This window comes from Lepisma saccharinum, chromosome 8 (assembly GCF_977018435.1).
Source record: "Lepisma saccharinum chromosome 8, izLepSacc3.1, whole genome shotgun sequence".
Classification (NCBI taxonomy): Eukaryota; Metazoa; Arthropoda; class Insecta; order Zygentoma; family Lepismatidae; genus Lepisma; species Lepisma saccharinum.
This window is the reverse complement of record NC_139236.1, coordinates 64,591,600-64,614,826: the sequence shown is the minus strand read 5'-3', so window position 1 is coordinate 64,614,826 and position 23,227 is coordinate 64,591,600. Positions and strand designations below refer to the sequence as shown.

Below are 23,227 nucleotides of genomic sequence, written 5' to 3'. Positions count from 1 at the left end.
CTCCCCGATGGTCCTTAGTTGGAACCCCAGTGGAGGCATATTGCACAGTGGTTTGGATCCTGTTTTAACCTGGTTTTTCATTGGACAACGCATGGTCAGGACATCAAATACTTTCTCTGCTGTTACCTGGCATATTGCTTCTGTAGTGTTAGTAGTAGATGCCCAGTTGTCCTCAAGATGGTCGCTCAAGACAAATTTTGCACCGCCAGCCATGATCAAATGTGGGACTGCAAGAGAGCACTGCACGAGTCGAATAACTTTCGCATCATGATACTGTTTGCAGATTTGAAAGTCAACTGTGTTATAAATTGCATCAAAAAGTGTATGTGCATAGTAGAGAGTGGTCCCGGACAAAAGACATGTGGTACCTTACAGAATCTAAAAATTGCAGGAACCGAAGTTACGGCATCATCTTGCATCATGTATGTTATCTTAATATTAAATTCTCTTTTTGACTAATGAATGATAAAAATGAAAAATGTATGCCTTTACAATCTCATGTTAAGCTAATTTTAGTTTTCATTATGCCACTGTGTGTCCAAGAAGTGTGACTGGCATTTGAAAGTTCGCATGTGCAACCTTTCTAAGCAATAACTTTTTTTTATGAGAAAATAAATTCTTATCACATAGGTTACAAAAGAATTGTCAGTGACATCACTTCCCATGCATGGATGTTACAAGTTAAGATGAAATTCCCAACTTTTGCAATGGATATGTTGTAATTATCACACAACAAAATGCTTTCTCTACTTTAATACCATCCTGCAAAAAGCAACTTTTTTTCTGAAAAGTTGAAATTTCTTTGGTTAAGTTAAACAAGTACAGAAAAAAATAATTAAAAACTGCTATGACCAAATTATACATATACACTTGCAATACTGATTTGAAATGTATTTTTTAATCCCAAAGTTAGTTCAATTTCATTTAAATATCAACAAACAATTGTGTACAACATGTATCTAATATACATGAGTATTTTCTTCTGAGTGTTTATAATAGCACAGAATTTATTGTCATATATACTACATCAGTCTTCAGGAAAATTGATAAAAATAATATTACAGAATGCAGTTCACATTACCCTTATTTCTCAATAAATTGCAATTTTTTAAAAGAAATACAGTAACATTATCTTGTTAATTGATAACACAAAAAAAAGTAACTATTTTTATATGGATATAAAAATACAAATCTGTCAGTATATTATCCAGGACTGAGCCAATGCCGATGTATTAGAATTAACCAATACTAGCGATATCAGCATCAGCAAGTATCGGTTGGAATTTTTCCAGAGGTTGATCTATTTCACAATGCCATGCATCACTTTCATGGAGTCAAAAAATATCATGGGAGATTGTGCAAAATTCAAAGTTTTAATTTATTTTGCACCTGTATTCTGTAACAAAATGGATTTTGTGATTAGATTACATCCAACTTAATATTCCGATGTAGTTCTAGACTATTTTAAAAGAAAACTCTGGTAAATTGATGAATATAATTGCAGTAAAATACTTGCATATTTATACTGATGAATATTTTGAACAGTTGCTAAGAGTATTGGTATCGGTTCCAAGTGATAACGGCTCAGACCTCATATTAACTGAAATCTTAAATTATTCTAGAGAAACAACAAAAATTTATAACTTATTCTATAAATTTACAGTGAAATTTCCTCACTTTAACAATTTTTTCTTTACTCATAAGACATTTGAATTACTTATGAAAACTATTATGAGGAAAAAAAACATCACAGCATTTGTTCCATTCTATCATGTAGCACAATTACTTTTGCAACCTATTAATTATCCATTTTCATTCAGAATGCACTATCATGCATAAAATTCTCTGTAAAAGCCACATATATATTTTTTACACCTACACATGCCTGCACATTCACGCATTTGTACACAACTATGACTGGCAGTCATACTGTTCTCATAAAATAAAATCTCATCCAAGGGTGAATATGTATTGAATAAAGCCAAAGAATTTCACTTCCTAAGTGGCTGGAAAAAATACAACACATTTTTAATTTCCAACAGTAGACGTTTCTATAACAAGTACGTACAACATGTAGGCAGAACTACAATCACTGTATTAATATAAATCTAATTATCAACCAATCAATGGGCTCATTTTCAAACTCAACGGGGGTCCGGAAATCTTAGGAGTTGTTTACACATTGAAATATGTATATACATTTCAAATATAATATAACAGATTTTATTATTTTTTTTAAAAAAAATATTGTCAGTCAGGAACTGCAGTCCACTTTACTGAAATTAAAGATAACTAGCTAACTTCATGAGGTAGTAATTATCTGTAGGAATGTTTTGGATCAAAATTATGTCTTTTGTTCATTTACTTGCTAAATGCTTAAATGGAAGGTATATTTTGTTGAACGTTGTGCAAGCTCTGTTAGCTGAGAACAAGGTTACGTACCATGCACTACAAATTGCCAAATATTGAATTACACTATGAATATTTTTTGGGAGGGTTTTTAACGTAAGGAGTCTGATGAATAATCCTTACTGTTTAAATTTTCACATCTAAGTGACAAAGCTATGCGGAATACATGTTGTTTGAAAATGAACTGATCAATTGTAATCTTTCACATCTTTGCAGTAAGACATGCTGCACAAGACTGATTGCTTCAAATTCAAGCAACATGTAAACACACGTTTCTTGTTAGGTCTGTCTGGAACATGCCTTACACTATTTTTAGATTACCCTGTAGTAAACAATATTTTTTTTGTGCAGGTATGCAATAACTTAACAGTTTGTGTACAACCCAGAAGTGTCCACGACTGCATATATAAATTCAGCTGCAATCTTGGAAACTTCAAGTGCTGTATTAGTCTTTTGCAAGAGATTAGTACAGCAATAGTTCAACTCACTTCTCTATGTGTATGTATGTGTTTGTGCGTGCACGTGTGTGTGTGTGGTCACATTTGTCTAAATACAATTTCAAGTATGTAATCGAAGTGTGAAAATGATTGAAATCAAGTCTTTTCTGCAACAATTTGCAGAAATTTATAGTTTTCTACATTACCATGCTGCATCCACCCATGCATTTCGGTGCAATATTGTCAATTAAGGTTGGTGACAGATACTTAGGAAAACTATAATGATTATGATGGTGCTATAATGTACTGAGGTAACGGGTAGTGCATAGTTGAATAATTAATCAATTAGTAATTGTTGCTAATCAATTTTAGGTGGGCCTCCCTGATAAACTAGGGGTTGTTTTGGATCCAGTTATAGAGATCCAGTCCCAATTAGCATATCTAAGTGAACTTTAAACAAACTTTGTTAATTTTAGGTGACACTTTAATGCCTTGCTCACGTTTTGGTTTAATCCACGGTGCCTGCCCAAAAAGCACTCTGCAACTCCGAAACAAACTAACTTACAAGCGAAGAAGTATGGCTATACAACCACACTAACAGAGCAGAATTACACAAATGTAACAACTCCAAAGATTTCCAGTTACATACGTAAGCCCAATCCAACTAGAATTAATCTATTGATAGGATTTGTACAAAACAAAATTTCTTGCAGACAATATGAATCTATTAAGACTTAACAGTTTATTGTCAGTAGGACCAGTAATTAAAAATTCCTCGGACCTTCCAATTTTTCGTTATAAAGTATAATTCTACCACTGGCACATTAAAACGGATATAAACAACTTGGAAGGTTCTCAAATAAGCTCACTTCAACATTATATTAATTTTTTTCAAAAAATAAATTGACAAAATGTTCGCATACAGACACATATATAAATCAGATGATGATTTAATATTATTGTCATTTTTTTTTACCCACTAACACCAATACTGACAGCAAGTAAATGCTTTATTGTCTAATTGTAGTTTCATTTGGCTGGCTTGTGATTATTGTCATCGTTTTGTTCGGCGCGTCTGCCAAACTTGTTTCGTCAACAGCTTCTAGTTTCAACTTTTAGTGCATACATACTCTATACACACATGAAGTAAGTTATATCTTCCTTCTAAAAATTATATTATTTTAACATGGCCAGTAATTGTTTTGTCAAAAAATCTTTTTTTCTCTTAAAATGCTATGACAATGATATATAAGGGGGCAAGTACCTTACTAGCACAACTACTAAATTCATGATCCACTGTGTTGTCACAGATAATTATTGTCACCATTTTTCATATTCCTGGAAAAGGCACTCAGAGCTCCCAAATATTCTATAGCTTTGTGAAAAAACAGCAGAAGGAATAACTGAAAAAATGTGCACTCCATGCGCCTACCACCAACACTATGAGAAAATAATAAGTCTAACCTACACACACAACCAGGTATAAGTACATGGCCTTATTTAGCGAAACAGTTATTAAAAACACCTAACGATACCAAATGAATAATACGACTTATGAACTTATCTGAGGTACTTGCGATGAAACAACCCAAAAAATATATAGTTATTATTTTTTTTTGGAGTCTTAATTTCACTAGTAACGAAATTATATTACTATTTTTTTTTGTACATTGTAAAAATTTGTGCTATGGCTACACTGATAACAAGACCACACTTAGAAAGAATTTTTATAGTCATATTATTGTCTTATTTATATCAGATGACTAAACTATTATATTTTTCCCCTTTCAGATATGCTTTTGTTACTTGTGCAACAATCTTTGGAGTACACGCAGTAAAATTGAAAATTTATTGTCACTTCACTTTTCGTTACAGCTATAAAGATATGTTCAAAACATTAACATGGGTCTGAAATCTACTATGTTTTGTAAAGGGAAATATTTTTTTATTATTTTTATATATACTGACCACAGTAGATAGGTGTCCTCCCAACAGTTATCAATACACAACCTTCTTTCAAAGGCTAAATTATTGTCATATATCCCAGAGGTTAGTAACTTTCATTCGTAAAGTGGCAGAGTAGATGCACTCAGTAAAAAAAGATACAATAATATTGTCTTACACTTGAGCCTTGATAATTTACTTCTACTCTTCCCCAGATCATCGTCTCCAAGTGTACTCGTATTAAAAAAAAATGCTATTACGTATGCACAATAACATACACAGTGGCAAAAAGGTATAGTTTTTTCTTTTTACTATGTACAGTCTCGTCATCGTATTGTCATTTGTATAACCTTATTTTCCCCGTATCTGCATTACATCAACAATTTCAGCTCAAAATTTATATCTCGATTGTTGTCTCAACAATATACATTGTGCACATGCCCAATAAGTGTCCTCTTGTCTATCATACTCACGCTGAGACAGTGACATCTCTACGTCGTGGCAATAAAACGTGTTTCTTTTTATAATTTGTTGCTTCTTAAAATTATCATATTTCAGGAAATTAAAATATTATAATAAAGATGAACTAAAAAACAAAACTTAAATAACAAATATATACGTATGTCAATTCAACTGAAGTTTTAATTTATGTACATGAAATAAAATTTTAAAAGAAAAACAAAACCAGAATGCAACAATTAAATTTTATGATGAAACAAATAGAAATTATGTAAAATAAAAAAAAATCTCTTCGCTAATTAAACAGGAACACTTAAGAATAAATTCTACCAACATGCCATTGCTCTGGCATGACAAACGATAATAAAAAATATATGAGTATACTATTTAAAAACACGATACTTATCAGGGACTCTTATTGCTCCAGATAATGCAGTTTTTGAGCCAGTAACAGCCTGGAATTTTATCAACGTTTTTCTGGAGACAGAGCCAGTCCGAACAACACATTTCACCTAACCAGCAGGAGTTGTATGATCGGGATGAGGAAAATGGCAGTCGCTGTCGCAATGGGAGCTGAATTTCCTCTCTGGCTTCGGAGCTTAAATCCTGGGTTTACAACGTGGATCTTCCACCCCAAATTATTATGAACGTAGCACTGGAAACAAATAAATAATTCTACTTAGTCACATTTCAGATGGTATTGTTGTAATAAGAAGCTTTTTGTTTGGCACATAAAAATTGGGATATTTCTCACTTCAGTTGTTTTTTTGTTTTTTTGCAATTTCTTGGAAACTAAATGACCTTGATAATTTCTTACTGATGTTCATGATGCAATTTCAATTGTAATGATATATTGTTGCATGTAATGGTGATTAAAATGAAAAAAGGAACTTTTTCTTCTTTTCAGAAATACATTATAATGGTTTGGTGTTTTCCATTGTTATTGTAAGGTCAGCCACACACCGGGTCTGACATGACGAGTCATTCTTGTCGTATTTTTTTTTGTCAACTTGAAGCCAGCAATTAAATGTAGACATTGAATCTTGCAGTAAATGGTTAAGATCATATTTTCTGACCAATTAATTGCTACAAATATATTCAATTCACAACATATAAACTAATACATCAATTATACATACACATTACTGTCAACTGTTATACTTATAATTAGAGTTGCAAAAAAGCAGACTTTTTTGAAGAAACTGTTTTTTCTGATAAAAAGCCAGCTTTTTTAGAAAAAAAAATGGAAATTTTGGCTTTTTACCAATTACAGCTAACCTATTTCACTTGAAGTTACTGTTATAAGTTTACAGGTTTGTAGTGACATATTTTACAACTAGCTAAAATAAATTTACATGATGTAGCAGTAAAGAAGCAGATATTGGCCAATTCCAGTGGACACATATTGCATAGTGGTTCAGATATAATTTTGACCCTAGCTTACCGGAGAGATTACTACTTCGATATTGTCCCAACACCTCTCACTTGTTTATTTTGTCATTTTTAACATTCATACTTACCTATTATGCATTGCAAAGGATTCTTCAAGGTGGTATTTTGCTTTTTTCACGAAAATAATTTCAATTTTTGACATGAGAAGTAATTATTGTTCCTGCTTTTTTCACTTGCGTAAGACAGAATATGGCGAGACAGCTTGACTAGCATGGTAGATCATCAGTGGGTATGCAGTGTTTCCAACCTTCTCAACTGAAAAATCCCCACGAACCATGCATGCGTAGCCCCACAAACCATTCACGGATAACCCCAATTCATGAATAGCCACATGAACCATGCACGGATAGCCCCACAAACCATGCATGGGAAGGTTAGGTTAGGTTTGGTTAGGTTAGGCAAACCTAGTTAAAATTGTCATCTTGCAAAACAATGGCGTGGTTGGAAACACTGACAGGGGGTTATGTCATCAAGTGTACGCAACATCTGCTTCACGTAGTGGAAGGAAATTAAAGCAACGGCAATTGTGCGTCAGAGAGATATTTCTGTTGAAAAATACATTAATTCCCGGTGAAATAGATTCCACGATGAAAGAAAATACCTCCACGAACTTATAAATGCTACACAAACTCATTTTCGTAAGTAGTTTCTTGTGTAAAAATGAAGAAATCCATTGGGACAATATCGAAGTGTTACCCCGGAGAGGCCATTGCAGGCACAAAACCTCTATTATTTATATTTTACAACTGTTTCAAAATAAATTACATTCGTTTCCTAGGATGTTCCCAATATTTCTTTATTACTTTTGTTTATAAAAACATAAATGTACTTAATGTAATTAGGAGGCAAAATGCACTTGGTGGGCATATCAGGCGCCATCTTTAAATGTCTCATTCGAGAAACTCTGGCAGTGACAGTGTACAATTGGTTGGTTATGATGGTAATTATTGTAATTAACATATTTAATAAACAACTGCACTTCTGCAAACTAAAAAACATTAACAAAAATTATTATGGATTTTCTGAGTTTTAGTGAATTATAAATTATATGTGAGACACTCATGAAATAATTGGTTATTATTCTTTATTATTGATAGAATTTTTTGTAATTATTATAATTAATAAAAATACTGTACATATATAATCAGCAAAGGAAGCAGTGATTCAATTATAAAATGTTTTCTTGAAATTTAGTGATAAAACAAAGTGTGGTCACCCAGGGGTTGAAGACAAATTTAAAACTAATTTTATATTTTAGTATACATATTTGAACTCTGATTATACCACAGTTGATATATTAATATTAATTAAGGGTGCATATTAATGGAATTTATGAGTGAAATTGTTGGGATCAGGGAATCGACTTGTAAGAAATAAATTTATTGAGCTGTGGTCTCGCAAAGGTCGAGAACCACTGGAACAAGCAGCCAAAATACATCACTAGTTGCTCCGTGACCAGGTTTAGTGGCCATTTAACCATATTATACATGATGTACTGGAAAACCAGAACACAAATATATATTGCTGAACACAAAATTTAATGTAAAGAGATTTGCTACTAGATTTTCAAAAGGTAGAGCATTATTTTCTTTTCTGCTTCATGTACATGTTCGTATAACAAATTCAAACATTGAAAACCATATACTAATCATACTATTAGGTTCTATTAAAAACACATACAAAACTACTCTAGTTATGTGAATATGCTTACACTACATAGATATATTTAAAAAGCCTACCGAAATATGAAGATAACACTCTGAAAGAATCGCCCATTCAAAAAAGCCAGCTTTCTTGAAAACAGTTTTTGTCTAGCTACAAAATTCTTATTGTAAATTGTATTTTATATTTAGAAATTAGTGTTTATTTTACAGTAGGGAGATACACGAAAACCATGAAACAGGTAAAATACTGCCAACTCCTGCATTTTCATTGATTTGAGACACTTTTGTGAAAAAAGCTGAAAAAAGCCGCGGAAAAAACTCAGGTTTTTCTTTCCAATAAAGCCAGTTTTTTTTTTCCAACCACTTCCAACTCTACTTATAATGAATCGTTACCTGCTTTCCAAATTATAAAAGACAAACCTAGATCTACATGTACATGGAAGAAATATGCAATAAGATTTTAGCTAACAAACTGACTCATCGTGTCTTACCTCTACAAGGGACCAGGGACTCGTGTAACTATCATGTAAGAAATCATTCCTTCTTCAAATATGAACTGGCATGACTTTACCGTTATGTTTATCAGGTTTCCTGTCATATTTAATGTCACTTATTTGTACCACTAAGTTGTCATGAAGTGGAAAAATAAAATGCTCACAAAGAGACAAAAGTGGGTTGCACTACACAAAATATTAATGTTAGCATGGTTGCTTGCTTAATAAAGAGATTCTGTGTTCCAAATATGAGACTATAGAAAATCCCCAGACTTTCATTACAGGTATAATCCATTATATAATTTTTGATGCTAGAATAGCCAGCTGCAGACTTTAAAAAAATACTTGATATGGTTAGAAAGCGCATCCTACATGCAATGGATTTAAGTTATTTCTTAAGACAGTATTGCAACCACTGCCTCACACAAATGCTTAGTTATAATGTACGGATTGATCTACGGTTAGTGTTCAAGACTATGAATTCTAGACCTGATCCACTAGACACACTAAGCAGATGAAATTGGAACCTTGGAATCATAGTTCAACGTGGAAGGAACAGTAAACTCCAAAAGTGAATCATGCTCACCTGGTAGTAAACAAGATCAGGTGTTTCTTGAGCAACAGTCCAATTCAGTGTTGCAGCCTCCCCATCTTCACAGACAAGGCGTAGGGTGTTGAAAAAACTTTCAAAGGTCTCAAATTCAGCAGAACGATCTATTGACTTGTGTTGCCATTCACAGTAGCGTCCAGCTGAAAGATATATTTTTATATAAAATGACAAACAAAAACAATGGGATCCGTCAATCAAGTGATAGGATAGGGATTGTTGGCTGATAAAGGCTTATTCATTTCCACAAACTTGGAAATAATTTAGAATGGCTATTTTTAAATCTCAACATTTTCAAAGATGCCTATGGAAAGTTATTTTTAAAGCAAGTTGCCATCCTTTTTAAAACTGAACAGGTGTAAATGTTGACAACACTTATGAAAATCAAGAGTGCAGCATTCATCATATTGTTATTACTTATCACTAGGGGGCAGATTTATATGCGCAAAAAATTCCAAAATATGCACTAAAAATTTTCAAAACAACCCATTTTAAAGTTCTGTGTGCCTTTCATGGAAAGTAAATGTATCAGTAAGTCACCGAACGCAATTATAGAAATGAAAGTGTGACAAATTGTGCTATTTTGTATAACCAAAAAATACTAATTTACAAATGTTTTTAGTTTCATGTAACGACAATGATTATATTACATGCCTTCCTTTGTCTGGAGGCTTGTTCTAAAATCTGCAACATTGCAATTATAATAATATACGTATCTTGTTGGAAACACTAGGCTCTTTTCATTCCATTAATCAATATTTTATTCTTTTAATTAGCATTTCAATATACTAGACGTTATTTATCAATGTTTTCAGATAGCAGACTATTGCGATTGTCAGAAAATAAGTATTGGCATTTTGAAAATGTTCTTTCCATATCACAAGATGCCATTGGACAGTATTTGTCCGTTTAATTTCTTGTGTTGATATCCTGATGTAAAATGGATATTTCTGTATTCAGAATTTTCAAATAAATAAATAAATTTCAGTTGTGAAATACCCAGGCAAATCCTGGACAGGTTCCCCCTGCAGGAACTGCAAACCTGAGTTTCTGGAAGCTATTGCAAACTCTTCTTCCAATTCAGTTTTCTCAATTTCTCCAGGTATTCTTTTGAGTAATAGAATGAGAATGGATGGACAAAGAAAGAAAAAAAATCTGATCTTTGACTTCAAAACTATCAATGAAATTTTACCATATTTTTATTACTTCATATAAGATTCATATTAACTGCATTTTTATTCAAATTAACAACACAATCCTAAATTGCACATGGTACAACTACAGACATACAACAAGGTCTGGATGGCCTAATGCGGTGATGAATGTGAACCCATCACCTTAACAGTCAATTCAAATGAAGCAATGCTGGATTGCTACACTTAACGAGCGGTTCTGGTGGCGTTAGAGTTTGCACAGAGATAAATGTACGAGGGTGGTTTGAAAAGTTCTAAGAATGGAATAGAAAGAAACGACTTATAACAGTGATTTTTTTTATTTTTCAATGTAGTCTCCCTGTACACTAATGCTCTTGGTCCAGCGATGTTCCAATGCCTTGATCCCATCTCGAAAATTAGATTCCTCCAGGCCTGTGAAATACGTGTCAACAGAATTATCCTTCGCTAGGTTATACAGCAGCACTGTCCGAAAACCTTAACATGACTTTATAAAAATCACAGTATCCAGGCCTACGCAGGCAACAAATGTTTTCTGTTGCCAAAAATGAAAGCTCTGTTTGAGCATGGTAAATTTGCATTTCGTCAATTTTCCATTTAAGCTGCCAAAAACTACTCTAAATGCCTGAAATGTATTATGTACATGTTTAGAGCTGTTACTTTTCTCGTTCGGCATTTATTGTCACTTCTGCAGTGCACGCAGACACACTCGCAGATTTATCAAAATGTCACATTTACAGATAATCCTCAAATAACGTGACCCCAGTGTTGTCGCTGGAATTTGGAAATGTGACTCACATCTCTGAAAGGTCATTGGTTCTCTATCTTCGCAACCAGACTAACTGCAATGGTATGAGATGAGTTTTGGAATTTTCTTAACCCAACTAGTGCCCATGACCAGACAAAGTAGGCTATTTTGAAATGCTGACTGGGAAAAATAAGCAGACAAACATGAAACGAACAATTACATGAAAATTACTCCCAATATATGCAGATTATATGCACACTAAGCTAAAATATGCACTAACGTCCCAAATATGCATTTATATGCACTATAAAACTTTGCCAGAGTAATCCACATCAAGTGAAATGGATAAATCTGTTGAGAGCATATGAATTTTCCTTAAGGAAAAAAAAAACATGCAAATATGCAAAAATCTGCCCCCTACTTATCACTATAACACAGGGAAGGACACATTCCTTCCTGGTGTAAATTTCGTGGAAGTATTACTGATCAACAACAGCCTATTATGATTATAGAAGCTAGAGCATAGTTGAACACAAGAAAGTTTGGCCAGCTGACTTTATTGTGTCTCAAGATTCTACCAATATCAACACACATGACTGAATTTCATTAAACGAAATGGACGTTTCAATTTCAGAAGTATTTTAAAGTGTCCGTGATTTATAATACATCAGCTCATTTGAAGTATTTTGATTATGATTACGTAATACTATGAATTATGATCGAGATATAAACAAGTAACTACTTATATTCATCAAAAATTGTAGGTTACACAAGTTTCACTGTTCTTGTACTATATCTGTGTTCCGTGGTAACAAGAGCCCCTTAGGTAACCTTCCTACCTTCTTGTGTTAGGGGGTCAATGTTTTCTATAAGGTGTTTCCTTGTGCAATGTAACCTGCTGTGTGCTGCAGAAACACTGCAACTTGTGCTCTTTATTGCCAACTGTGGAAGACTTCAGATCTCGGAGAAACTCGTTCTGCTTTTCTCAGTTTTTACCTTTACCACAGGCAACAGTGGTTACATGTACCTGCCATGCCCCTGCTTCAAAGGATATATGATTTGTCACTTAAAAAAACAAAAAAAACTTGAGTTTATTATAATCAGGGATGGGCTGATATGAAATGTTGGCCTATACCAATAAAGTACCAATGAATGTCTCACCATTAACTTTAATACAAACAGCTTTCTTTGGTGCAAGTAAAGAAAATAAAATTTACCAGCCTAACCAACAAAAGTGTTGCAAAAATACAATAAAGGTGGAAATCAAGAACCATTCCAGTGTGCCTAGGTGGATATTCAAGAAAGTTATTATTGTGACAATACCAGTTTGTCAAGTCACATATGTAACATAACCAAGTAGATTTATTACATTTTACCCCTTCCCCTCGTTTCTTACCGATCCCTACAACGTACCTGCAATAGGATACGGGTATCCTTCTGTATCATAGCCCAAACCAGCAAATACTCTCTGCTTCTTCCGTTCAGCCTCAGACTTCTGAGCATATCCACCTTCTGGACTGTCAGTGATGTAAAATGGATGGTATTTTGCTGGATTTGTATCATCATTGCCTGCAATGAAGTTATTTGTAAAATATAATTGATGTGGCACAAGGAAGGTGTTCAAAGTGTAAATGATTGAGCAGAAATAATATTTTTTGAAGACTACAAAATTGACAGGTGTTCAAGTACTTCAATATCGAAACAAGTCATTTTATCTTAAATAAAATACTACAATTGTGAACTGGCAATTGCTTTAAATATGGATAGTGGTAACAATATTCTTATTATTTGTACAATAAACTTTGCGTTTAATATTTCATTTAGAAAATTTTATAATGTATTATGTAAAACTTAAAAACAATGTTAGAATTACTTTTATTTTAAAGTAGTTTTTTCTATTCTTATACAAGTAAAAAGAATATTTAGATTGCATCAGGTTTTATCAGACTTACCATAAAAATGTAATGAAGCTTTACAAGTCATTTATTTGTAAAATAAACCAACAGTCACAACTTGTACCTTCATTTGGTTGTTCAAATTTTTATACCAACCAACCTTGATTCTTCTTCAGGTATGAAAAGGTTAAGAGAGAGACATGGTAAAAATGATAAAAGATGGGCGAAAAATGGGTTGAAAGGTAAAATAGCTTCATCCAATATTTCTTCTAAATAGATATATCAAGGGAAGAAAACTTCAACTGATAGAGTGTGCAACAAACCTTTTACTTTTTACTGTGTCTCACTCTAACTTTTCCAGTCCTGGAGAAAGATCGAAGTCCATCTGAAAATTTGATTAACCAAAAACATGTTTGTGTTGTGACCATTTACTTGGGTTAATTTTACGGTAATAATGACCTATGGTGTAAAATATTAGCTTTTGAAAGGAAAAAAAAAACATTACTATTAACACAAGAGTACTGGATGTTAATGTGGATACACACTCAAAATGAGAAATAATGGTGGGATGCCAGGGATACCCAGAAGTAATGTTTCATCCCTGGGTTGAATTATAACACCACCACCACAAATAATAGCCCCATTTGTAACATATGCTTTCTATTAGATTTTCAAATGTGGACTAACAGAGCAAACATAATTTCACGCTTCCAGGAATTGCTCAACAATCATTATTATAAGTATTTGTTATTATTGGCTAAAAAGAGTAATATATTAATGAATTCATTGCATAAAATGTCCACAAGACATAAAAATCTATACCACTCGGCAATTCTAAGGGTGCTTTCAGATTGAAGTGACAGACAACACACGCCACTTGGAAACAAATCCTCAGTAATGCATAAAACTTTTCAAACAGAAACGATAAAACCAGCGTTGCAAGTGGAGGGAAATGCAAGGGCGATGGTATCCTCCTAGCTAGGTAAAAAAAAAGTACTCAAAGCATCTCCCCAACTAGGTGCAAGGGCACCCCTTCCCCCCACATAAAAATGTCCACTTCAAGCACTGCATAAAATCATTGTACAACAAAGTAGAGTTCATGATGTTAATTTAATTTTCAAATATTTTTTTCTGTAAACACTAAATTTGTTCTAGAAAACAATTAGTGAAATTTTTTAAAGATTCAGTGTTGACCAAAATGGGAACAGTTAATGATATTCTAATGTTTTTAGTCATTGTTTCTTCTTCTTCTACTACTACCACCACCACTAATAATATTAATGTCTCTTGAAAGAAAGAGTGGATTTCCGTGTAAATATATGCATTTGGCTTACACACCTGTATTGAGTAATGGATAGTATCTCCTCTAAATGAAAAGGTTTAAATCATAAACTGCATACGCTAATGCAAAATAGAAACACTTCAAAGGGAATTGCAAAGGAAGTAGCATGTAAACTGGAGAGAAATAAGAGTTACTAAAATTGAAAAATCTGACAAAAGGAGGAGGTCAAAAACAACATATCTGTTTGTAACAAAGACATTTGTTAAATATATGCTACATGAACCTTCATTGCAACCTTGCAACACAAGCTTATTTAAGAGGATACTTTCCCCTTAAACGTCTGGGTGAAAATCATTGTTTACTTCCTAAAACTAGCAGTGCATTTACTTTCAGAGTACACATTATTTCAACCATTTGTACCATTCTTTCCTTGAATTAAAAAAAAAATCATTTGGGTAACACTTTGACAAAATTCAAATTTTGTATAAATTATCAGCTGAAAATTGACTCAGGTTAGTGTAAAGAAGAGAAACAGTTTGAATTTCATACTTATCTGCTGCACACATACCTCCTTCAACCTTGAAAGTATACGTTTGTCCTCTCTCTACATAGACCTCTGGTATGAGAAGATCATTTATGTACCAGGCTATTCCCCATGATGGCTGGCCTGAAATCATAAGGATTTATAAATGTATTGATGATTTCACCTCATGCATTACTATGTTATAAAACAGTGATAATGATCCTGCTGACAGATCTATAAAACCACCTCTTTTGTGCTCATAAACAAGCAAGTGAACCGAGACTCCTACAAGCATGCATTTACGAAAAAGTGTTAGGTAGGTGTCATGTTGTTGAAGTTTGAGTTATCATACCAGTTTGGTTTGGGATATTGCTTATCCTGAATAAGATACTCTTGGAATTTAAGATCTTACATCCCTTGTGATCCTCAAATGTCGTAAACACCAATTTTCCCTTGAACACAAAGAAGACACTTCCTTCTAGAACATTCAGACACGCATTTCCTTCTACATCATACAGAGACACAAAGTAGCAAAAATAGAGGGAGTAACTATATCAAAAGAAAATTACAATGAAACATTTTAGCCAAGATTATGAAAATAGCTGAATTTTGTCCTAAAATATACCTAATTTTACATGTAGGCGGAAAATTACGGTAATACATAAACAATAAAATATATAACAAAGCAAGAGAGTCATAATTACTCATGCTGCGACATGAAGGCCTAAGTGGAGCCTGCAACAGTTGGGGTTCCATTGTCTACTTGGCCAAATATGACTATGTAACGGAGACTGAATAAATACGAGGCTTGCCCAAAAAAAAAACCGAACTTTTTCAAAATAAATTTATTTACTTTGCACACAGTCTATTTGGTTCTATCACCTTCAAAGTACTGTCCTCTGCTGCTAATACAGCGCTTCTTCCACTGGTTGGAATGAGTTCTGGAACTCATTTTGGGGAATAACCTGCAGCTCGCGGAGCGAATGTTCCATATCCTCAATGACTGGAATCTGCATCCTTTCAGGGTGGATTTCAACCTGGGAAACAAAAAGAAGTCCGCAGGGGCCAAATCAGGTGAATATGGAGGGTGGGGTACAACAGGAGTGCTTCACTTGGCGAGAAACTCTTGAATAAGGAGTGCTGAATGCACGGGTGTGTTGTCATGATGGAGCATCCATGTTCGATTTGCCCATGCAGCAGGCCTCTTCTTCCCGACAGCCTTCCTCAAATGACGCATCACATCCATGACACGACGATCTGTTTATTCCCACGTCTTCTGCGATTTCACGGACGGTCAACCGACGATTTTCCCACACCACATCACGCACTTGCTCAACATGCACATCATCACACGATGTTGATGGCCATCCAGGTTTTCCATCGTCTTCAAATGATGTTTTGCGTATTTTGAACCGCTGATACCACTTATAACACTGTCCGGCTCATACAGTCTTCCCCATATGCTTCTTGTAACATTTTAAGCGTTTTTGTAGATGTCTTGCCGATTTGAAACAAAATTTGACGCACACGCGTTACTCTTCTGTGTACCAGAAAATTGCCGCAGTCATGCAACACAATTTCACTTAATGGCTCACAGTATGAAAACTAAACAATGTATTCTGGTAAACTCAACAACATAATACTTCTAAAGGATCCCTCAATGCGGCGCTAGTAAGTTAAGAAACGCAGGTTGTTTCATTGTTGGCTTCATTCTGAACAAACCTCGTATAATTTTTTTTTACCCTAAATGAACAACAACTTAGTGATCTCTACATGCCTGACTGTAGTAAAAAAAAACTTAATTATTGAAATTTGATTTGTGACAAACCTGTGATAGCTGTATATCCTCTTTTCCCACCAGTGGGGCCAATCCGTACTGAAAAAATTGTCTCTTGGGAAATTTTGGCTGGGATCCATGGTTTTAATGTTTCTTCTTCAACATATGAACCTAGTGATGTCACGCATGTGTGGTCATCCCTGCTGCTGAAGTCTATCCGGATGTCATCTAAAAGTCAATAAATCACTACTAAGTATTTGCACAGTCAGCAATCTTTAATTTTTCCATGGTAGTAAACTAGTGGCATTAACTATAATATGTTTATAAGAACATAATTAAATATATAACAAGTCCATGTATTAAGATAAAAACTGGGTCAGTAGTAGACACATTTTTTTATACAGGAAACAACAAATATTTTACATGTCTAACAATTTACCTCATATTTTCCACAGTTTTTGTTCAATATCCATTAAGTTTTTGTTTAATATCTCCTAAATGAGCTTATAAATCTGGGTTCTGCAACATTCCTTGATTCTTGGTGGACTTCTTGTTTTCTTTTATCAAATGCCATTTTTACGAAGGTCAAGCAAATCTCTCTCAGAAATGAACTGCTCTTTGAACTTCAATGAAAGATTTGTGTTTTTCATGAATTGATGAAGAGACTCACAACTTTTGCTTCAAATCGTGAAAGCTTCATTTTTGAAAGAAAAAAAATCTGATGATTTCAAATCAATAGGTGATTCTGGAAGTATTTTGAATGCTGATCACGGAAATGACATCCATTTTTTCCCACATGTCTATCTATTAAACCTAGCTAGCCTAACCTAACAACGTACGCATTTATCTTAAAATTGAAAAGCTTTCTCCCATGACGTCAGAACACAAGATCGCTCAAATGTTGTGCGATAAGTGAAACCCTTTTTTCCCAAGCCGAAGGCTGACAGGGTTGCCATTTTTCAGAACTCCGGCCTACCTTTAAATAAAGATGGCCGTGCATTGATACAACGTCCTTGAACTTGTCAGATCCCTGTTAATCTATAAACATATGCACAATGGAAAAGAAATACATATTTGTTATTTTTATTTGTGAGTGCAGAAGACAGTCGCACCATGCACCTACCTGAGGTTTTGTCTTCGGCATTGTGAGCGTTGGCTTCCTTCCTCTCGTTCAGGGGCCCAATGGCTGCTATCACATTCACTTCGCCATATTCTGGAATAGCCCTGTCGTTGATTCCTTCATTCGTCTGCAGAGGGCGCCTGTAAGTTATTGTTTTAATCCCGTTCATTGCTTTGTACGAAACCAGTGTCGCGTCATTCCTTCCACCAATCCGGCTATCGGGGCATACGCCAGCTTTCCCATCGCACTGAAACGAGAAAGGCAACATGGGAATTAAGAGCAATTTTCAGACCTGTCAGAAACTTTTGCATTCGTAGCATTTGCAGTTGATACGAGCCAAATGAAAAAAATGTTTTGCGCACAACTGTTACCTTGTCTTTACTTATCTCCGAAAACTGGGAGTGCATCTGATCACTACAGTACATGCAGTTTTTCTCCTTATGACAGCTCCGGTCTTTCCACAGCAAATAATAATAATAACAACCAGCACCACCTTGGGAGACTCGGGTGCATGTGCACGAGGGTAGTTGGAAAAGCAACAGCAAATTGGACATCACGCGTTTAAGTCTGCAACGATCTGTGCTCGAAGATGTGGTCTGCATTGCTTGCGTACTGGGCGCTTTCGAACTGTATTAGGTGACGTCACTTCCGTCAAGACCATAATTCAAGCCGGTACTTTGTACCTCTCGGACACAGCCTATAATTCAGTTACGGTTGGAAATGTTGTCATGCTTTCACACAATACTACTCTTCAATACACATTTGCACCGTTCTTTGACCTCGTCATCAGTTCAAAATCTTCATTCTCTCGGAGAGGAAGCAAGGTCGGGGCTGTATGGAGGGATGTTGTAAGCTGTGAATGCTAATTTTTGAATGGTTGCATTTAAACAAATTTTTATCCTCATCTTCGCGATTAGCCACAAGTGCCAGAAACACAAAGAGTAACCCAAATCAATTAATCTAAATACATTTTGTAACTTGGGCATATTTTGCCTAATGCATGGAGACTTTTGTCACATCCTGTATTTACAATACAAAACGAATTAAGTGACATTTCTTTATGTAAAAAGAAAATAAACCATTGAAATTTTATGTTGTGTTATGAATGGTAAAAACCAGCGGATTGAATATTTAGCATCGATTTACAAAATGAAAATTAATTACATAATGTAACAAAAAAGAAAAACACTAGAAGTAAAATGCACATAAGCATGTCACACTAGTAGGACTCATCACATGACAAACAAAACAGAAACAAATTGCACATAAGCAATATCAAACATTTTCTAGAATTCACAAATTCTTCACCTTCACACCATTCATGCTTGAAAGCCTTTAAAATTCTAGAAAAAAAAATGTATATACTTAGCCTAATAATCATGTCAACACAAGGACAGGCGCACACATAGATTCTACACTTAACTATAACATTTGACTGATATAGAGCGACCACAAGGAAAAGAACCTTCGGCGGAAAGTCTCTGTGCAACTTCCCTTTCTTCCGTTCAACTCTGGCAATAAGGAAGCATGTGCCCCACTCTGCCCTTCCCCTCCACGCGGAAGTGAGGTGCACAGGAGTCGCGGTTCTACGCAGGCATTTTTGCTTGTGATTCCATTATAAATAAGTGGACTGGGCCTGTGATTTCGGTGTATGTAGAAATAAGGAAAAACTGATTGTGTTTATTGATACACTTTTTGAATTGAATTGCTTTATTTAACATCTCTTTTTGTGCCACTTTTGGCTAATTTGCGAAGATGGGGATGAGTGATGATGTGATGAAATTGATGAATGGGCACTCACAAACATCCATGCCCAAGCCGGGATTCGAACCCGTGACCCCTGGCGTCGTAGCGCGATGTGTTAATACTCTTATTGATACACTTGTCAATTGTGCATGTTACATGTACATTGTTAGTCAACCTTTTTATTCGCAGGTAGACTTTCGACCCTCAAACGTTAATGAGTGCTGGGGTGGATTCCTCCAGATAAGCGCAACTCTGTGTGATTCAGTTCCTGTGTGCTGAAGGTGTGCAGCCAGCAGAGATTGTTCGCCGGTTAAATGCGATGTACGGGGATGAAGCTTTGCTTGAAACATACTCCTCAAAAACCCCTCCGGCGCTTTGCACAAGAAACAGATATTTCCATGACGTCTGCGTGACGAGCTACAAGCTTTTAAACACCAGGAGAGAAATTGAAGCAATTTCAGAAGAGGAACTGATGCGTGTTAGTGAAAATATCCTAAAAAAATGCCGTAAATGTGTGGATGCAGATCTCTTGTAACAAGGAACGTGCTCATTTTAATTGTACCTGTCAATATAAATGTACGAGCTTATTTAATTACATAGCTAGCAGTTTCCGTTTCTCGGATGTTGAATTCAGTTTGCCGGCAGACACACTCTCACTTCCCGGCGCGTTTGCCGCCGCTCCACGGGCGACTTGACCATGAAAAGCACTGTATTATGGGCTATACAGTTACGAACAATATTATGGTGGTCAAAAATAACACAAGAACTAACACGTAGAAAATGAACTAGAGTCGAATTACTTTCGGAACATCTCCAGCGGACTACGCGAGTCTGTCTAGCGAGCCTAGTGGGCGTGTAGAGCCTGTGCAGGGTGCTTAGCGATAGGTTCTGGGTTGAGATGACGTCAGTGGCTCGCTTCGTTCATTCGCTGCTTCGAGAGTTGTGACTCGTTCCGAAGCTTCAAATGCATAGCAGCCAAACATGTTATGGAAATAATCTCCCTCTACGTGTAAATCTCAGAAGTCACGTGGTTTTGTATGCATTAACTTCGTTCTTGCAGTGTATGGAGAACAGCAAATCGGTACTAAAATATTTGTCTTGAGTACATGTTTCCAAAAATGTAGTTTCTGGTTAGCACTTATAATTGCGACCTTTCTGTGATGAAACTCCAAGCAGTTGTAAACTTTCTGAACAATTCCAACTTTGGTTCCTTTTTATGCCAAGTGCGCAAGCATCTTCTCGTAACTTGGAGATTCTCTTCACTTTTTGAACTTTAATCAAAGGTTGCTGTGGGCGTCAAAGGAGGGGAAGGGGCATTGCCTACACAATCATGAGTGGGAGAGGCTGCGAGGGCAGCTTCCAAGAATACCGTTGCTGATTTAGCATGGTTTGCGATCTTCTGATTTCTACACTTAAATTTCAACGGACTTTGGAAACCCCCAGTAAATATCAGGGGTCGGCACCAAAAAGCTTCAGCCGCGTGGGCAGGAGTTATACTGATAAATGGACAGGTGCGAACGTAAAGCAATGCACGTGTCTTGCAGATATTTCCACTCCCTCTCTCTTACTATGTTACCCCTCTCTCTTTCAGTTTCCCCCTGGTCTCCACTCTAAAATCTTATTACTTAATTGGATTCTATGAACTCCTCTTTCTTCACCCTACCTATCTTCATTACTATCTCCGGAGCCCTCCGATAGTGTCGTGGCTAATGCTGTCGGTTTGTATGGAGTCGTGGGTTTGATTCCTAGCGGAGGCACATTACATACTGGTTCCGATGTTCCTTTAAAGTGTAGGCCCGTCGCAGCTATCTTTCATTATTACATTCTTGGTTTTCTTCTCATCTCTCTCTGTCTTTCAACAACTCACTTATGGATGATATGGCAAACGGCAAATACAACAGTAAGCAAATTATCCATCTGTCCATCACCACGTTGATTCATTCTGTTTCGCGCATTGTGTGTCCAAGAATTGAAGCAAAAGACACGAATAAGATGAGGACAACTTCTGCTTCACCCAAGAACAATTCCTTTCTCTCAAAACACACAGAATGAAGAGAAAATAAGAAAATAGCAAAATAGTAAATGGACAATTTGCCTAATGTTAATATATGCTGATACAGAGACTAGAGGAGTCTTGTCTAAATGTTAGTGGCAACTGTTCTACATTCTGCAACCGAATTTGTATAATAGTAAAATCACAGGTCTGTTGTAAGTTGGATCCAAAACCACCGTCAGAGAAATTTGTTCACCTGGCAGACGAGACAAGAGATGATGTCTCGAAACGTAGTATTAGAAATAGTTTAGCTTATAGCACTAATGGATAATATCCAATTAACATTGCATGCAACCGAGATGAGAGTTGTGTCGAATTGCAAATGTTTTCAACATCGAAACGTTCGATTGAAAAATATACATGGAGTTAAGACCAAAATTTTCATACATATTGAAAGTAGATTTTCTGAAGTGTAAAATGTTTGTATCCTGAATTTATTGGGGGTGGTAAAACAGGTGGGTATCTGCCAAGAGCGCCCGCGGGGGGAGAGGGGCCACTTGCCCCCCGAGATATCTGGAAATAGTGTAATTCGAGTGGTGAAATTGTAGCGATTACAACAAAAAATATTGTTTTCTGTGACAGGCTGCAAGTTACACCAACTATTATTATTAACAATATTCATTGGCGGCGATTAGGAGGGGCGTGGGGGCAGTTTCTCCCACCACCCTTTGCCACTTTTGCCCCCGCACTATACTAAACCTTATCTACAAATGGAAAGTAAACTGTCCTTGCCCCCCCAGTAATAGAACCCAATCGCCGCCACTGTTGTTATTATTTGAAATTGGGTTACATTTAAACTTAGTCTATTTTACACTATTTATAACTATATAAAACAACTTTTTGTCCGACATGAATTAATATGTTAAGGATACAGTTATGCAAATTGTACATAGATAGATAGATAGATAGATAGATAGATATAGCCTACAGAATATGGAAATTACAAATGTGTGTAATTTAACAAAAAAACATAAGTAGTAGCTAGTAGTAGTAATAAAAAATAAAAATAATAGCAATAATAATAGCACTACTACTAGTAGTAGTAATAATAATAATAACAATAATAATAAAAGTTTTAATGAGTCTGCCCTCCCCCAGAAAAAAATCGTGCGGGGGCCCTTGGTATCTGGCTATACACGTAACGCCTTGCAGGGAAGCGAGTATTCCAGGATCTAGATGTCCAATTTTTAATGCCGGTGAGTGTACATGGCTAGAAGGGTGCCCATTACATTTACGAAACAAAAATCGATCTCTCCCAAGTTCAGTACTTTTGAATTTGTGATACATTGATATTCTCAATCAACCGCCTCCGCCTCTAACTTTGTGACGTCAGAGTACAGAAGAGATGTGGGCGTCCTTCTTGAGCAAACATATTCAGCGTACTCCTTCGAAAACTTTTCATCTCGCTATTTTCGAATGTTACACAGGCGAATGGAAGTTAACGT

General features: G+C 35.4%; 1 protein-coding gene across 3 annotated transcripts in view; it reads right to left on the bottom strand.

Moving 5' to 3' along the window:
* Nucleotides 1-876: 876 nt before the first annotated feature.
* Nucleotides 877-23,227, bottom strand: part of LOC145991068 (protein Skeletor, isoforms B/C) — a 306,612-nt gene continuing 284,261 nt past the window's right edge. For all 3 annotated transcript variants that reach the window (XM_083126786.1, XM_083126787.1, XM_083126788.1), the window contains 6 exons: nucleotides 17,987-18,230; nucleotides 16,915-17,091; nucleotides 15,132-15,230; nucleotides 12,800-12,955; nucleotides 9,446-9,609; nucleotides 877-5,904 (listed from right to left, as the gene is read on the bottom strand). In XM_083126786.1, coding sequence (XP_082982912.1) covers nucleotides 5,758-5,904; nucleotides 9,446-9,609; nucleotides 12,800-12,955; nucleotides 15,132-15,230; nucleotides 16,915-17,091; nucleotides 17,987-18,230 — 987 coding nt within the window. In that variant the 3' untranslated portion in view covers nucleotides 877-5,757. The remainder of the gene's footprint in view (nucleotides 5,905-9,445; nucleotides 9,610-12,799; nucleotides 12,956-15,131; nucleotides 15,231-16,914; nucleotides 17,092-17,986; nucleotides 18,231-23,227) is intronic.